A 17,531-nucleotide genomic window follows, 5' to 3' on the forward strand; every position below is an offset into this window, starting at 1 on the left:
CCACTCCGGCACCATAAAAAGAGAGCACAGATGCATGGGCGTCACGTGACCGCGTGCGGGCGCGCCGCAGACCCACCACCAAGGAATGTGTAGAAGCTGCTGTAGTTTCCGGGATTATGGCGAGGTCCGGCCTGGCGCAGGACGCTGGGAGCACGGCTGCAGTCACTGTGATAAAGCGGGCGTTGGAACTCGAGTCCGAGTCCCGGTACCCGCAGGCTCTGGTGTGTTACCAGGAGGGGATCGATCTGCTCCTGCAGGTTCTGAAAGGTGAGCAGTGAGCCGGGGAGCGGAGACTGGAGGAAAAGGAGTTGCAATCCGTCTTGCCTGAGTGGGAGTGAAAGAGTTAAAACGATTCCTTTCGCCGCGAGACAGCAGTGAAATAACAGAAGATGGGGCATTCTACAGGACAGGTGTACTGGTTTCTTTTATATCTTTATTAGATTGATGTCGACAATGAAGGAGAGGTTACTGTTCTAGAATTTTTAGAGGTAACTAGATGCAGTAGCTGCCTTGAAGGGACTTGGATTTGAACGAACTGTGTAAAACATTTGGGGATCAATTTAGGAAGATTGTATATGGAACAAGTAGCAATAAAATGATTACCTTTGTTAGGTAGTATGGTATTTTTTCAAACTCTATTCTTAATTTTAGAGGTGCAGACTAACATGTTTGGGAAGGAATTATCATGATGTCTGAATTTGAACGTCGAAGCAAATATGACAAATGCTAACAATTTTTAAATCTAGGTGATAGATAATAAGGGTGTTCATTACATTCTTCCTTATTTTTCTCATTAAACATTTTCATTATAAGTTAAAAAAAAAAACTAACAAGGGCCTACTGTATAGAACGGGGAACTCTACCCAGTACTCTCTAATGACTTACATGGGAAAAGAATTTAAAAAGAGTGAATATATGTGTATGTATAACTGATTCACTTTGCCGTACCCATGAAACTACCACAACACTGTAAATCAACTATGAAAGTATTAGTTGCTCAGTCATGTGGGATTCTTTGTGACCCCATGGACTGTAGCCTGCCAGGCTCCTCTGTCCATGGGATTTTTCAGGCAAGAGTACTGGAATGGGTCTTCCTGACCCAGGGATTGACCCGGTGTTTCCTATGTCTCCTGCATTGGCAGGTGGGTTCTTTATCACTAGCACGACCTGCAAAGCCCAACTATACTCCAATTTAAGTTTTTTCATTAGAAATGGATATACTGAAATTTCGTGTGAGAAATGTATAGGATTGTGAGAGCTAAGACTTTCTGTTACATGGTTACTCAGTGTTGTTGTTGTTGAGTCCTTCAGTCACCCAGTTGTGTCTGACTCTTTGCAACCCCATGGACTGCAGCATGCCAGGCCTCCCTGTCCCTCACCAGCTCCCAAAGTTTGCCCAAGTTCATGTCCATTGCATCAGTTGATGCCATCCAGCCATCTCATCCTCTGACGCCCTCTCCTCCTTCTGCCATCAGTCTTTCCCAGCATCAGGGACTTTTCCAATGAGTTGGCCTTTCACATCAGATGACCAATTCAGTGTTGAGAAGTACCCCAATAACCTTAACAACCGAGCACAATCCCTTGCATGTAGTAAACATGTAATTATATATTAATTGACTTAAAACGAGCCCCTGCTCCCCATCGTCTTGTGTTCCCAGTCTGGCCCAAGATTTCCCCTCTATGCCTTTTTGCCTGCATGTTTATGATTTGTTTCAGAAGCTTTGAGGCAGCAGAGGCTGCTCTTCAATGCACAGTGCTTTTCTTAGAACTCTAAAACCCTACCTTGAGCAACCTAGATGCCCATCAGCAGATGAATGGATAAGGAAGCTGTGGTACATATACACCATGGAATATTACTCAGCCGTTAAAAAGAATTCATTTGAATCAGTTCTAATGAGATGGATGAAACTGGAGCCCATTATACAGAGTGAAGTAAGCCAGAACGATAAAGAACATTACAGCATACTAACACATATATATGGAATTTAGAAAGATGGTAACGATAACCCTATATGCAAAACAGAAAAAGAGACACAGAAGTACAGAACAGACTTTTGAACTCTGTGGGAGAAGGGGAGGGTGGGATGTTTCGAAAGAACGGCATGTATATTATCTATGGTGAAACAGGCCACCAGCCCAGGTGGGATGCATGAGACAAGTGCTCGGGCCTGGTGCACTGGGAAGACCCAGAGGAATCGGGTGGAGAGGGAGGTGGGAGGGGGGATCGGGATGGGGAATACGTGTAACTCTATGGCTGATTCATATCAGTGTATGACAAAACCCACTGAAATGTTGTGAAGTAATTAGCTTCCAACTAATAAAAAAAATAAATAAATAAATTAAAAAACCCTACCTTGGGCAGGGACCATTTGATGATGGTGATAACAAGAGTAACTATCATTTATAAGTCTTGAGTGGTAGGTAGTGTGCAGAGCACATTAGAAGCATGATCCCAGTTCGTCCTCATGGTTGCCCTATGAAGTATGAGGTGATGTTACCCTCATTTTACCGCATAAAAAGCAAAGTTCACTTTCGTGAACTGCCACCATTAGTAGAGTCACAATTGGAACCCAAGGCTTTAGTGAGTCTGCTCTGCTGACTCCCAGAAAGGGATATGGCATACAGTGTTGGACTCTGAAGCAGCAGAATCCCAGGAGTTCTGCTCCTGTGTGCTCCATTGATCCTGTGGGGGTTAAAGAGACAGTAACATGATCTTGAAGGTTAAGATATAAATGCAAATAACTGTACTGCAGGGAATAAGTGCCAAGAGTCACGGAAACAAATGCAATGAGGATTTAAACAGCCAGTGGTCATTTGGGGATGGAAAGGTAGAGGTTGCTTTTGATAGGGGTTTTGGAAGGTGAAGTAGAATTTCAGAAACTCAGCTAAAAGTGTTCCAGTTCTGTCTCTGCTGTTTTACTAAATAAGTGGTTCAGTTCACTTTGGCATATCCCTATAGAGGAAGAGGAGAAGTTTAAAGGTATACTGGTGCTTGGAGCATGCTGTGGATGGCCTTGACTGCCAGGAGATTTTAACTCATTCCCTTGACAAGGAGAAACTAAAGTTTCTGCAAAGAAGTGACATAATTAAAGTTGCATTTCAGGGCCTGCCTCTCGGGAATATGTTTTTCTCCCAAATATTTGCATGACCTGTTCTCTCTCCTCTTTCAGGCATTTACACAAATACCACCTTATTTGTGAGGCCATTCCCCGACCCCAGTGTGAAATTACAACCCCCATCCCAGGACTCCTTTATCCTTCTTCCTTGCTTTATTTAATAGCAGGTTGTCACAGTCTAACATAGGTGTTTTACCAATTTATCTCTGTTGTTGTCTTTCCTCCCATTTGAATGATAGTGGGGAATTGTATTTTGTTTTATTAACTGCTGTGTCTCCTGTGCTTAGAATAATGCCTGGCATGTGGTAAGTTCTCAGTAAATATTTCTTGAATAAATGAGTGAACAGGGCAGGAGTGTAGGAGAGACATGAACCTGAAGAGACTGAAGTCAAGCAGATCAATTAATGAACTCCTGCAGGAGTCCAGATGAGAGGAGATGAGGGCCTGAATGAACCATGACCTGAATGACACCACTTATTAGGAAAGGGAGAGGACAGAGTGGACATTGAATTACTGGCATTGGCTCATTGATTAGATGTGGGAGTGAGTTTCCAATGGGACTTGGAGATGGCTATATGATGAAGCCTGGAAAACAAAGTCATGTTTGAAGAATGGGTCAAACTGTGATCAAGGATAATGATTAAGAAAGAGGACAGGGAAAATAGTGTATATTTATAGGCAGTAGCAAAGTAACAGTAGAGTTAAGAAAAGAGTTGTTAGATAAAATCTAGTTCTAAAGGAAGCCGAGAGGGCAGTGTGTTAGGAAATTAAGTAGATGATAATGATACTGACAACATTTATTGAGTATTTCCTGCATGCCAGTCTCATAATTTGTTGTTGTTCAGATGCTAAGTCATGTCAACTCTTTGCAATTAGTTTTTCATAATTAGTCCTCTCCACAATTTTCTTTCCATGTTAGACAAGAAGAGAAAAAGAGGTTGAATAACTGGCCAAGATCACACAGCTAAAAGTGGCAAAGCAGGTTTTGTTTTTTAATCATTTTTTGACTGTGCTGAGTCTTCGTTGCAGCATGGGTTCTCTAGTTGAGGCAGATGGGCTTAGTTGCCCTGTGGCATGTGGGATCTTAGTTCCCTGATCAGGGATTGAACCCAAGTCCCCTGCCTTGGAAGGCATATTCTTAACCTCCTGACCACCAGGGAAGTCCCCAAACATTATATTTTAGTTGGTTAATTTTTTTTTTCTCACGATAGTATGGCTTAAGAATTCTGAAACTGCTTGATGTCTATACTGAACTTGAAAGTGAAAGTATTAGTTGCTCAGTCATGTCCGACTCTTTGCAACCCCATGAACTGTAGCCTGCCAGGCTCCTCTATCCATGGGGTTCTCCAGGTAAGAATACTGGAGTGGGTAGCCATTTCCTTCCCCAGGGGATCTTCCCTACCCAGGGATCTAACCAGGAACAAGCTAATAAATATATTGTGGATAACGAAAGAAGTTACAGGTGAGGAAAGGAGGAAAGCTAGAATGAACCCAGTGGGATCAAAGTTAACGTGAATTTGTGGGTTTTGATGCAGATGGACAGATACAGCAATAGAGATGTATGTATTAGTAAACCTCAGTAGACTTTCTGCCTGTATTGACAGAAAGCGTCTAGACTTTCCCCAAGCTACAGTGAGCACACTTAGCACTCAGAATATGATCTCTTGATACCATTCTCCAATAAAAGAAACCAAAGTCTCTGGGAGAAATGGTTAATTCTGGGGCTGGAGCAAGAAAACTACAACGTTTTGCACCAAAATGTAAGGAAATACTCAAAAAATAATGGGTTACGTCAGAAGTACACAGGAGCTCTCAAAGCCAATGTTGATAATATTTAAGCAAGAAAATGATGATAGTTTCCCATCCTGATACCAAAACCAGACAAAGACAACACAAAAAGAAAACTACAGGCCAATGTCACTGATGAACATAGCTGCAAAAATCCTCAACAAAATTTTAGCAAACACAATTCAGCAACACATCAAATGTCCATACATCATGATCAAGTTGGGTTTATTCCAAGAATGCAAGGATTTTTCAATATACGCAAATCAGTCAATGTGGTACACCCTATTAACAAATTGAAAGATGAAAAGCATATGATAATATCAATAGGTGCAGAAAAAGCTTTTGACAAAATTCAGCCCCATTTATGATTAAAACTCTTCAAAAAATGGGCATAGAAGGAACCTACCTCAACAAAGGAAAGGACATATATGATAAGCCTATAGCAAACATTATTCTCAGTGGTAAAAAACTGAAAGCATTCCCCCTAAATCAGGAACAAGACAAGGGTGTCCACTTTCACCACTATTATTCAACATAGTTACAGCAATCAGAGAAGAAAAAGAAAAACAGGAATCCAGATCAGAAAAGAAGATGTAAAGCTCTCACTGTTTGCAGATGACATAATACTGCACATAGAAAACCCTAAAGATAGTTCAGAAAATTACTAGAGCTAATCAGTGAATTTAGCAAAGATTCAGGATACAAAATCAATACACAGAAATCACTTGCATTTCTATATACTAATATACTAACAATGAAAAATCAGAAAGAGAAATTAAAAAATCAATCCCATTCACCATTGCAACAAAAAGAATTAAATAGAAATAAACTTACCTAAGGAGACAAAAGAACTGTACACAGAAAATTATAGAACACTAAGGAAAGAAATCAAAGACTACATAAACAGATGGAGAGATATTCCATGTTCCTGGGTAGGAAGAATCAAGATTGTGAAAATGACTGTACTACCAAATGCAGTATATAGATTCAGTGCAATCCCTATCAAATTACCAGTAGCATTTTTCACAGAACTAGAACAAAAAATGCCATAATTCATATGGAAACACAAAAGACCCTGAATAGCCAAAGCTGTCTTGAGAAAGAAGAATGGAGCTGGAGGAATCAACCTTCCTGACTTTAGACTATACTACAAAGCTACAGTCATCAAGACAGTATGGTGCTGGCACAGAAACAGAATACAGACCAATGGAACAAGATCGAAAGCCCAGAAATAAACCCATGCACCTGTCGGTACCTTATTTTTGACAAAGGAGGCAAGAATATACAATGGGGCAAAGACAGTCTCTTCAACAAATGGTGCTGGGAAAACTGGACAGCTACATGTAAAAGAATGAAATTAGAACACTTCCTAACACCATACACAAAGATAAACTCAAAATGGATTAAAGACCTAAATGTAAGACCAGAAACTATAGAACTCTTAGAGGAAAACATAGGCAGAACACTCGACATAAATCAAAGCAAGATCCTCTATGACCCACCTCCTGGAGTATCAGAAATAAAAACAAAAACAAGTAGGACCTGATTAAACTTAAAAGCTTTTGCACAGCAAAGGAAACTATAAACAAGGTGAAAGGACAACCCTCAGAATGGGAGAAAATAATAGCAAATGAAACAACTGACAAAGGATTAATTTCCAAAATATACAAGCAGCTCATACAACCCAATGCCAGGAAAACAACCCAATCAAAAAGAGGGAAAAAGACCTAAACAGACATTTCTCCAAAGAAGACATACAGATGGCTAACAAGTGCATGAAAAGATGCTCAACATCACTCATTATTAGAGAAATGCAAATCAAAACTACAATGAGATATCACCTCACACCAGTCAGATGGCCATTATCAAAAAGTCTACAAACAATAAATGCTGGAGAGGGTGTGGAGAAAAGGGAACTCTCTTGCACTGTCGGTGAGAATGTAAATTGATACAGTCACTATGGAAGACGGTATGGAGATTCCTTAAAAAACTAGGAATAAGCCCACTATATGACCCAACAATCCCACTTCTAAGCATATACCCTGAGGAAACCAAAATTGAAAAAGACACGTGTACCCTAATGTTCGTTGCAGCACTATGTATAATAGCTAGAACATGGAAGCAACCTAGATGTCCATCGACAGATGAATGGATAAGGAAGTTGTGGTACATATAGACAATGGAATAATACTACATTTTTATGTTACACCATAAAAAGGAACACATTTGAGTTAAGTTCTTGCTGAGCAAGAAGTAAGAGCAAGAAGTAACAGCAAGTTCCTTGCTGTCCAAGGGACTTTCAGGAGTTTTCTCCAACACTACAGTTCAAAGGCATCAGTTCTTTGGTGTTCTGTCTTCTTTACAGTCCAGCTCTCACAACCATACATGACCCCTGGGAAGACCATAGCCTTGACTATACGGACCTTTGTCAGCAAAGTAATGTCTCTGCTTTTCAGCACACTGTATAGGTTTGTCATAGCTTTCCTGTCAAGAAACAATCGTCTTCTGACTTCTTGACTGTAGTCACCATGTGCAGTGATTTGAGAGCTCAAGAAGAAGAAATCTGTCACTACTTCCACCTTTTCCCCTTCCCATTTGTCGTGAAGTAATGGGGCTGGATGCCATGATTTTCGTTCTTTTAGAAGTTACTCTCCTCCTTCACCCTCATCAAGAGGCTCTCTAGTTCCTCTTCACTTTCTGCCATTAGAGTGGTATCATCCACATATCTAAGGTTGTTGATGTTTTTCCTGCCTATCTTGATTCCAGCTTGTAGCTCATCCAACCCAGCATTTCTCATGATGTGCTTAGCAGCGTATAGGTTAAACAAACAGGGTGACAGCAGACAGCCCTGTCTTACTCCTTTCTCAATCTTGAACCAATCAGTTGTTCCATACAGGCTTCTAACTGTTGCTTCTTGACCTGCATACAGGTTTCTCAGGAGACAGGTAAGATGGTCTCGTATTCCCATCTCTTTAAGAGCTTTCCATAGTTTTTTATGATTCACACAGTCAAAGGCTTTAGCATAGTTGATGAAACAACTATGTTTTTCATAGTAGATGTTTTTCTGGAATTCCATTGCTTTCTCTAAGATCCAGCAAATGTTGGCAATTTGATCACTGGTTTCTCTTCCTTGTCTAAACCCAGCTTGGTCATGTGGAACTTCTTGGTTCACATAATGTTTAAGCCTAGCATGCAAGGTTCTAAGCATGACCTTAACTAGCATGGGAGATCAGTGCAATTATCCAACTGTTAGCACATTCTTTAATACTACCCTTCTTGGGAATTGGGATGAGGATTGACCTTTTCCAGTCCTGTGGCCACTGCTGAGTCTTCCAGATTTGCTGACATGCTGACTGCAACACCTTGATGGCATCATCCTTTAGGGTTTTGTTTGCATAGTTCTACTGTAATTCCAGGTGGTGCTAGCATTAAAGAAGCCACCTGCCAGTGCAGGAGACATAAGAGATGCAGGTTCGATCCCTGGGTCGGGACGATCTCCTGGAGAGGGGTATGGCAACCCACTCCAGTATTCTTGCCTGGAGAATCGCATGGACAGAGGAGCCTGGCGGGCTACAGTCATGGAGTCTCACAGAGTCGTACACAACTGAAGTGAGTGAGCATTGGAATTCCATCACATCCACTAGCTTTATTAACAGCTGCTGCTGCTGCTGCTAAGTTGCTTCAGTCGTGTCCAACTCTGTGCGACCCCATAGACGGCAGCCCACCAGGCTCCCCTGTCCCCGGGATTCTCCAGGCAAGGACACGGGAGTGGGTTGCCATTTCCTTCAATGCATGAAAGTGAAAAGTGAAAGGGAAGTTGCTCAGTCGTGTCCGACTCTTAGCAACCCCGTGGACTGCAGCCTACCAGGCTCCTCTGTCCATGGGATTTTCCAGGCAAGAGTACTGGAGTGGGGTGCCATGGCCTTCTCCCTTATTAACAGCAGTGAGTCCTGAAGCCCACTTGACTTCGAACTCCAGAATGTCTGGCTCTGAGTGACCATGTCATCAGAGTTATCTGGTTCATTAAGACCTTTTTTGTACAGTTCTTCCATGTATTCTTTCCGTCTCTTCTTGATATCTTCAGCGTCTACTAGGTCTTTACTTTTTTTGTCCTTTATTGTGCCCATCTTTGGGTGAAATGTTCCCTTGATATTTCCAATTTTACATCCAACTAGACACAGAGATCCAGAGAATAGCACAGAGAGACAAGAAGCCCTTCTTCAATGAACAGTACATAAAACTAGAAGAAAACAACAAAAGGGAAAGACTAGAGATCTCAGGAAAATTGGAAATATCAAGGGAATACTTCACCCAAAGATGGGCACAATAAAGGACAATAAAGTGGGATAATTAATGAAATACCAATAAGGTATGTAGATGACCTAATAGTGTTGTATCAGTGTTCACATGCTTGCTCTGATAATTGTACTGTAGTTGTGTAATATGTTAATATAGGGCAATCTAGATGAAGGGATTTGCCTTCATTTGTCTTTGCCATTTTCTTTGCTTTTCCGTAAGTATACAATTAATTCAAAATAAAATGTTTTTAAAAACAGAGTTTAAAGATGAAATTAAAGCGAAAAATGACTATGGCTGATTTCATATCAATGTATGACAAAACCCACTGAAATGTTGTGAAGTAATTAGCCTCCAACTAATAAAAAAAATTTAAAAAAAATAAAATAAAATAAATTAATTAAAAAAATAAATAAAAGCTAATTAGGAAATCAAATCCAAAAGGACTGAATCCATAAAATGTTGGCTTTGTAATACTGATGGAAAAAAAAAAAAAAAAGAAAGCGAAAAATGAAAGCAGTATTAAAAGGGAGGAAGGAAGGGACCAGAAGTAATTTGGTAACTGGTTGGAGGTAGGGCTTGGGATAAGCGTTTATTGATAATGTATACTCAAAAATACCTTTGATTTTGGAGATGGCTGGGAAAATGAGATAACATAAGCTATAAAGGGGAAGTCTGGGATAGAGACTGGTTTTGTGGAAGAAAGATGTTGTTTGCTATCTTTTGATTATGCTAAGATTTCAAACTTCTGGGTAATTGGAACAAAATAGTGCTCATAGTCAGTGACATGTAATAAGCCACCTTTGTTTCCACACCTGATTGAGTGTCCCCAGCTGTCAGTCACAGTGTCAGAGTCCCCACTCCTAAATAAAGTGGCTTCCGATGCTCAGTGAAAAGGTGAAGGTTGTACAGGATCAAGCTAAATTGGGACCTATTATTTGTGTATTTTAGGACCAAGGCAAACCATGCCAAAGGACAGGAAATCTGTGGAAAATTTAGGAAATTTTCCTGTACCAAAGAGAAAGCCTGGTTGGAATCTTGAGAGTCTATTTTTTAATTTGTAGGCACCAAAGATGAAACAAAAAGGTGTAATCTCAGAAAAAGAATTTCTGACTACATGGATAGAGCAGAACACATAAAGAAACACTTGGACCAAGAAAAAGAAGGTAAGGAGGCTACTTTGGAGAGTGCTTGCCTGAGCTCTTGTGACAAAGCCTGTTTCACCCAGTGTTTCTGGCTGTGCCCTTTGGAGCTCTGCGTGGTCTGGACTGTTTACCCTTGGGAGCTTACACGTCTCCTCTGCATTTCCAATTCTTAACTTTTTTTTTTTTTTTTAATTTATTTGGCCACACTGGGCCTTAGTTGCATCACTAAAAAAAAGACAGGGACTTTTTTTTTAGTCGCAGTGTATGGGATCTAGTTCCCTGACCAGGGGTCAAACCCAGACCCCTGCACTGAGAGCTCAGAGTCTTAGCCACTAGACCACAAGGGAAGCCCCTTTGCCCTGTTTTGTTTTGTTTTCTGCTCCGGGGAATGTGGCAGTCAGATGCCCTCCTGAGAATTTGAGGACAGCTCTGCATACTGCAGAACTTTGCATGCCATTTTAAGGAATTCATGATCCCCATGAAGCTTATGTGTGGATTCCAGTTTCACTGTTACTACAGAGCAATACTGAACGTAAAGCCTGTATTTTATTTGTATCTCCCTTTATAAAATGACCAAAATATTAAAGTAGCTCAAGAAATGCCCGGGGCTTCTTTGAGATTTTTGTCTCGAATCAGAACGTTTTAGGAGTTAGGTATTCTTAATGATGAGAGATGCAGAAGGTATGGTTCCCTATTTATAACTGGTTCTCTGGGGGCTCCCCAGGTGGCGCAGTGGTAAAGAATCAGCCTACCAATGCAGGAGACATGGGCTTGATCCCTGGGTGGGGAAGATCCCCTGGAGGAGGATATGACAACCCATCTAGTATTCTTGCCTGGGAAATCCCGTGGACAGAGGAGCCTGGTGGGCTGTAGTCCATGGGGTCACAGAGTCAGACATGACTGAGCAGTCACAGTGATGAGAGATGCAGGAGGTATGGTTCCCTTTTTATAATTAGTTCCCTACATTTTGAGCATCCAGTTTACAGACATATAGACACCAGTGGCTGTTGCCACCTGACATTCACAGCTGCTGCATTCTACAGTCAAAGGAACTGCTGTCCTCAAAAAAAAAAAAAAAAAACAAAAACAAAAACAGTGTCCCCCAGCCCTCAGCTCCTGTTTACTCCAGCCCTCTGCACACCTCTTCCTGGTATTCTGTACTATCCCAAACCCTGGCTACCCAGATTAACCTGGCTATCTGGCTACTTTGTTGAGGAGTAATAAAATTGTTTACTTCATCCCAAATTGAAACCTGCAACGCAGTTTCCCTCTGAAATCTGAAGGAAATAGAGCACCATCAACTTTGTGGCTTGAATACACTGACTTAAACTAACCTGTGTGACTAGCTTGGCTTGAAAACTGATGCACAGTTTGTAACTTTTTATGTTTTGAGATATTAGGAACAGAATCCAAACCACTGATTTTCAAACAAAGTTTAAAAGTGCAACCACCATATAAATCAGGAACTACCATTAAAGATCATATTTTTAAAAAAAAAAAACTTAAAGGTCTTTGATAACTTACTAAATAATTATTCATTTTGAATGAACAAAAACAATAGAACTCCCCTGCTGACCCTATGGCTTGGATTACTAAGAAGTACTATAAGTTTCTGCTTAACACACTGTCTACAAGTTCTAAGACTCCTAGACTCCATATTATATTGCATTTATGTATTTAATGTGTGCTTAGTAACTCACTCATGTCTGACTCTTTGTGACCCTTTGGACTGTAGCCCACCAGGTTCCTCTGTCCCTGGGATTTTTCAGGCAAAAATACTGGAGTGGGTTGAATACTGGAATTCTCTAGGGACTCTTCCCAACACAAGGATCAAACCTGTCTCCTGCATTGCAGGTGGATTCTTTACTGCTGAGCCATCGGGGAAGCCATATATGTAATACCTCAGGTATTAAATTGCAAGACATAAAAAGACTTAAATCTGAAGAGAAAGACCAGTTGCCCACTGAATCATAGCTTATGATTCTACTCACGGTGACAAAAATATTAGATATAATTATATACAGTATGGTTCTCTCCTGAATAAACTAACTGGTTCTATAGGATTTAGCTCAAGAACCTATTCCAAGAAATCTCTGGACTTTCCCATTTGCCTGGCCTCCATGAAGGCAAAACTCCCTCATTGGAAGGTTTGCCTTATTTACCTCTGTGTGTGTGTAGCATCTTGCAATGTGTCTGGTATAGATTAAGCATTCAAAAATGCTCACTGAGTGCATGAGTTTAAAAACATTAACTTGTATGTGCTCCTGATTTTTCACTGTATATAAATATAGTATGTATAAAAAGAAAACAAGTAGTCACTGGTTTTATTACAGAAGCTTCTGTTTTGTAGCTGGAAAATATCACAAGCAAATTAAAATAGAAGAGAATGCAACAGGTTTCAGCTATGAGTCCCTTTTTCAAGAATACCTGAGTGAAACAGTTACAGAAGTTTGGATAGAAGATCCTTATATTAGACAAACACATCAGGTAGGTGAAATGTTCTCACATAGGATGAAATAGTTATTCTTTAACATGTACGAGTTAGTAATAACCTATCCCAATATCTTTCAGCTGTATAACTTCCTTCGATTTTGTGAGATGCTGGTTAAGAGACCATGTAAAGTAAGAACTATTCATCTTCTCACCTCTCTGGATGAAGTAGGTACCTGAAAGCATTTACTCTTTCTTAACATCATGAACTTTACTCAGTTGTAGGATGTAGTTCAAAGCAAACTTGGATGTAATGCTTCAGCCAGAGCTGTTTCATTGGAAATGAACTTGCTATCTTCATGTTCAGTTGCTCAGCTGTGTCTGACTCTTTGCGGCCCCATGGACTGTAGCCCACCAGGCTCCTCTGTCCATGGGATTCTCCGGGCAAGAATACTGGAGTGGGTTGCCATTTCCTCCTCCAGCAGGTCTTCCCGACCCAGGGATCAAACCTGCGTCTCTTGCATCTCCTGCATTGGCAGGTGGATTCTTTACTCCTGAGCCACCTGGGAATAGGTATAAAACACATTGGAGGAGATGCTGTTGATTTTAGTATGTTGTACCTTGCATTTGGCCACTTAGCTAAGCTCTCTTATTCAAATAGTTTGTCAATTTAGTTTCTTGGATGTTCTATGAGTCAATCACTCTGTCTTCACTATTGATAGTTTCTATCATCACTATCTTGATTTTGATTTAAATAGGGATAATTCTAAACAATTCATATTTCTAGGATTAATTTGAGAAGAAATCCTCATCTGAATAAGTAGCACCATTAAAATACATCTTAGGAGATGGCACCAAGTTGTGTTATGTTCACATTAGAAAAAAAATGATTATTTTGATAAAAACAGTTGCTCTTAAACTACTTCATCTTCTTTGGTTGCTTCTTTGCATTAATGGACAGAGAAATTAGTGTAGAATATTTATATTTTAATTCACCTAAGATACACATTGCATGCGCTTCCTAGGTGGCTCAGCAGTAAAGAATCTACCTGCCAATGACACAACTATGCACCTGAACACACACATGCATAGCTTAAATAATTTAAAATATTAATAACGGAGTCAAAAAATTGGTTTGTTTTTTTTTCCTATTAACAGGGCACTGGGAAAGAGCAGCAGAGTAGTGGCCTGGAAGAGATAAAACAGTCACTCAGGAATCATGGAGTGCATTTGGAATTAGAATATTCTTCTTCAATACATGACCGAGAAATTAGGTTAGTATATAGTAATACTTTAATTTTTTTTTAATACTTTAATTTTTATGCAGTTGAAAAATACTTATTTTTATTTCTCATAAGTTATTTATAATTACATATAATATTCCACTTAAATATTAAAAATTTAAATAAAGCGTAATTTTAGTATTTTTCACTTTTGAAGAAAAAAAAATTTCGGTAATTTTGTCCTCTGTGTGAGTTTCCTCTTTCCTAATGGAATAAAATTTACATGTTCTGTGTCATCTGAGCAAAGGAAGTATTTTCTATCCAATTATACATACAGTATTATGGCATTGGGATAATTTCCTTTTCTGGTGATACTGGTATTTATTTAATTTGGCTTTACTTCTTATAGTTTATTAAATTTTCTAGTAGGCATGACAGGATGCTGTGTTGTACCCATCGGGGCCTCCTCTGCCCTGGTACATCCCCACCTCTAGGCGGGGAAGGCCCTGAAACACCACCAGTCTACCTGAGTACTCTTGGAAGCCACTTGTTAGCAGAACAGGGAAGCTTTCTCAGGAAGGTGAAATTCATGAGGAAGGTTTAATTGAATTGTTAAACTCTTTTATCAGCTAATGGTTGTTTTGTTTCATTGTAGACACAGCCCATAGGTAAACCCAGGTTTGGTTCAACTCTTGCCACTGAAAGAAGTGATTTTATTTGTTAGGGGGAGATTTAGCTGACACTTCATACAACTTTGATCATTGTCTGTCTTAAATGTCTGGAGTATAATACTATATACTAATTTCAATAGGTTCAACAATGGATGGATGATTAAGATTGGAAGGGGACTTGATTATTTTAAGAAACCACAGGTAGGATATAGTCTTATGTGACTGTGTAGCATTCTTTAACAAAATGGCTTTGATCCTTTTTGTTTAAAAAAAACTCTTTTCTTCTCTTCTTAGAGTCGTTTTTCCCTTGGATATTGTGATTTTGATTTAAGACCATGTCATGAAACAACAGTGGACATTTTTCACAATAAGCACACAAAAAAAATATGATGGATAGTAGCCTAACTTACATATATATTTCTACTTTGAATGTTGGGTTTTTTTTTTTAAACTTTGGACAGATCATTCCTATAATGTATGAATTTAACAATAAATTTTTTTATTTCTACTAATGTATGGATTCCTTGTTCAGTTGTGTGACCAATCCTGAATACTTTTATCAATAAGTTACTCAGAGTTATAGTGTTTCAAGTATAGCTAGTTGAAACATCTCCCCAGATTTTCCCTTATTTGGATGTTGATGAATGAATCAATACCTTAGCCACTGGACCACCCAGGAAGTCCCTACAATTATGTGTCTTTAGCAGACATTTACCTAAATTCAGTTATCCTCTATTACTTAACTCCTTATAAAGGCAAATCAAGCCTTTTAGTAATACCGGATGCATTTTGCAGCTCACCTAACCTTGACTGGAACATCTATAAAGCTCTGCAGCTTAGCATCAATTGTCCTGGGAAAGCCTATCCATTGAGATGCCAGTTGACTGGTTGGGGGACAGATTAGGTCCCATGGGGATCAGCTGGGAGAGGGGATACTGCTAGAGACAGTGGGCAGACCAGAAGCTTGAAGAATAAGCTAAGCCAAAGTCTGTAGAGGGAAACAGAAGTCCTGGTGTTGGAGAGTGCCCTCCTGAACATCACATCTGGAAAAGGTTGAAGATTTCAAATCAAGAGTGAATAGTGTGGAGGGACAAAGCCAGGTAAAGGTCATAGGAAGAGTTGGGCAGAGTAGTCTGGGGTTGGGGAGGACCCTGAAACCCCTCTGTTAAGGGGTGATTGTGCACACACATAACCCCTAGAAATTCACATGTTTAAATCCCAATCCCTGGTACCTTGGAATATAACCATATTTGGAAATAAGGTCTTCAAAGAAATAAGTTATGTCTGTAGGTGATCCTAATCCAGTATGACGGGTGTCCTTATAAAAAGTGGACATCCTGACTCAGATATGCACAGAGGAAAGACTATGTGAAGCCACAGCAAGATGGCACCACCTGCAAGCCAAGGAGACGAGCCTCAGAAGAAGCCAAACCTGCTGTCACCTTGACCTTGGATTGAATAAAATAAATGACCGTTGTTTAAGCCATCAAGTTTTGGAGTGGTTTGGTGTGTAGCAACAGATGGCTGATGCAGCCTGACTACTCTCCTCCCTGCTCCACTTCGCACGGCTGCCTTTTCATTCCTCAGGGCTCAACATCAGTGTCAGGTCCCCGATGGCTCCAAGTGGGGATCCCGTGTTGTCTACCTGCCTGGACTTTTCTTTCATACTTTCTCATTTTGTAAGCATTTACTGGTTTGTCTACTTTCCCTACTTTAAACAACTTAAGTCTTGACCTATTAATTGGTCATAAAGTTAATTTTTAAGATGAAATAAAATTGAATATAAAACATCAGCTAAGTGTGTAGTAAAGGGTAAGCTTCGTATCGTGGTGTATGCTGGTGCACCATGTAAGATATATTTTTTACTCTAGTTTTTAGAGTTTGAAAACCACTGCACTAAATTGTCATTTCCTAAGGTTGGTGACCATGTCTCTTTTACCAGGAACATCCAACTACTAGCAAAGTATCTGGCACAGAGTAGGCACTCGATAAACAGGAACTAGTGTAGAAATGAGGAGTATTGGAGTGAACTATAGAGACAGGAAATGGTTGGCGGGGGTGGTATTCTTTGAAGCAGTTTGGCAACCATGCAATGCAAAGAAACAGGAAACCCTTGAGCAGAAGTCTCAGAAAGGGGAGACATTCGCACGTCCATTCACTAAGGCTAATGATTCAGTAAAAGTTGAGATAGACTTATGCGAGATAAAGGAGCTAAATAATTGATAGTACAAAGCACAAACAGGAGACTTCCCTGGTGGTCCAGTGGTTGAGAATCTGCCTTGAAATACAGGGGACAGGGGTTTAATTCCTGGTCGGGGAAGTAAGATGTCACATGCATGGAGCAACTAAGCCCCAGGGCCACAATTAGAGAATCGGTGCACTGCAACAAAAGATCCCAGTGATGCAACTGACACCCTATACACTTTAAATATTAAAAAAAACCTGGAGAAGAAAAATCCACAGTACAACTAGGGGCTCAGCTTTAAGGAAGAGGAGGTATGTGTTTCTCTGAGATTGAATGAAATGAGAAAAGTTGAACTAGAAAACACAAGCAGCTGAAGGAGCTCATTTCCGAAAGCCTCTACCCTCAAATTATAAATGAAGGTTTGTGACCAGATTAGTTAAAAGTAGAATTCTCAGCTTAGGAGGAGTGGGAGCATTTAGGAGTAAGGCCTCTGGTGAATGAGAGGCAGTCAACAGGGGTGAGTTGAATTTGACACCTAAAGAACAAAAACAAGTGAAAAACTATAAATATGAAATTGGGTGAATCTGTGTAAGCATGCGCGTATGTGAGCATGTGTGTGCGTGAGCTCAGTTGTGTCCAACTTTTTGCAACCCCATGGACTGTAGCCTGCCAGGCTC

The 17,531-nt window shown here is 40.1% G+C and overlaps 1 protein-coding gene across 2 annotated transcripts; it reads left to right on the forward strand.

Moving 5' to 3' along the window:
- The first annotated feature begins 33 nt into the window (after positions 1 to 33).
- MITD1 (microtubule interacting and trafficking domain containing 1) lies at positions 34 to 15,181 on the forward strand. Of its 2 annotated transcripts, none has more exons than XM_043918615.1 (7): positions 34 to 267; positions 10,265 to 10,366; positions 12,696 to 12,832; positions 12,917 to 13,003; positions 13,934 to 14,049; positions 14,810 to 14,870; positions 14,964 to 15,181. In XM_043918615.1, the coding sequence occupies exons 1-7, from the start codon at positions 117 to 119 to the stop codon at positions 15,057 to 15,059; spliced, it is 750 nt and encodes a 249-aa protein (XP_043774550.1). In that variant the 5' UTR covers positions 34 to 116; the 3' UTR covers positions 15,060 to 15,181. The 2 variants fall into 2 exon arrangements, with proteins under 2 accessions (XP_043774550.1, XP_043774551.1); XM_043918616.1 differs by having other exon boundaries at positions 132 to 267; positions 10,152 to 10,366.
- Positions 15,182 to 17,531: the final 2,350 nt, after the last annotated feature.

The sequence above is a fragment of the Cervus elaphus genome, chromosome 11 (assembly GCF_910594005.1).
Source record: "Cervus elaphus chromosome 11, mCerEla1.1, whole genome shotgun sequence".
NCBI lineage: Eukaryota > Metazoa > Chordata > Mammalia > Artiodactyla > Cervidae > Cervus > Cervus elaphus.

What these genes read in the sequence shown, in the direction of transcription:
- MITD1 (XM_043918615.1), top strand. Translation starts at nt 117, where the DNA reads ATGGCGAGGTCCGGCCTGGCGCAGGACGCTGGGAGCACGGCTGCAGTC. An exon ending in CTTGGACCAAGAAAAAGAAG is followed by an intron (nt 10,367 to 12,695) that starts GTAAGGAGGCTA and finishes TCTGTTTTGTAG; the next exon opens with CTGGAAAATATCACAAGCAA. An exon ending in ATATTAGACAAACACATCAG is followed by an intron (nt 12,833 to 12,916) that starts GTAGGTGAAATG and finishes AATATCTTTCAG; the next exon opens with CTGTATAACTTCCTTCGATT.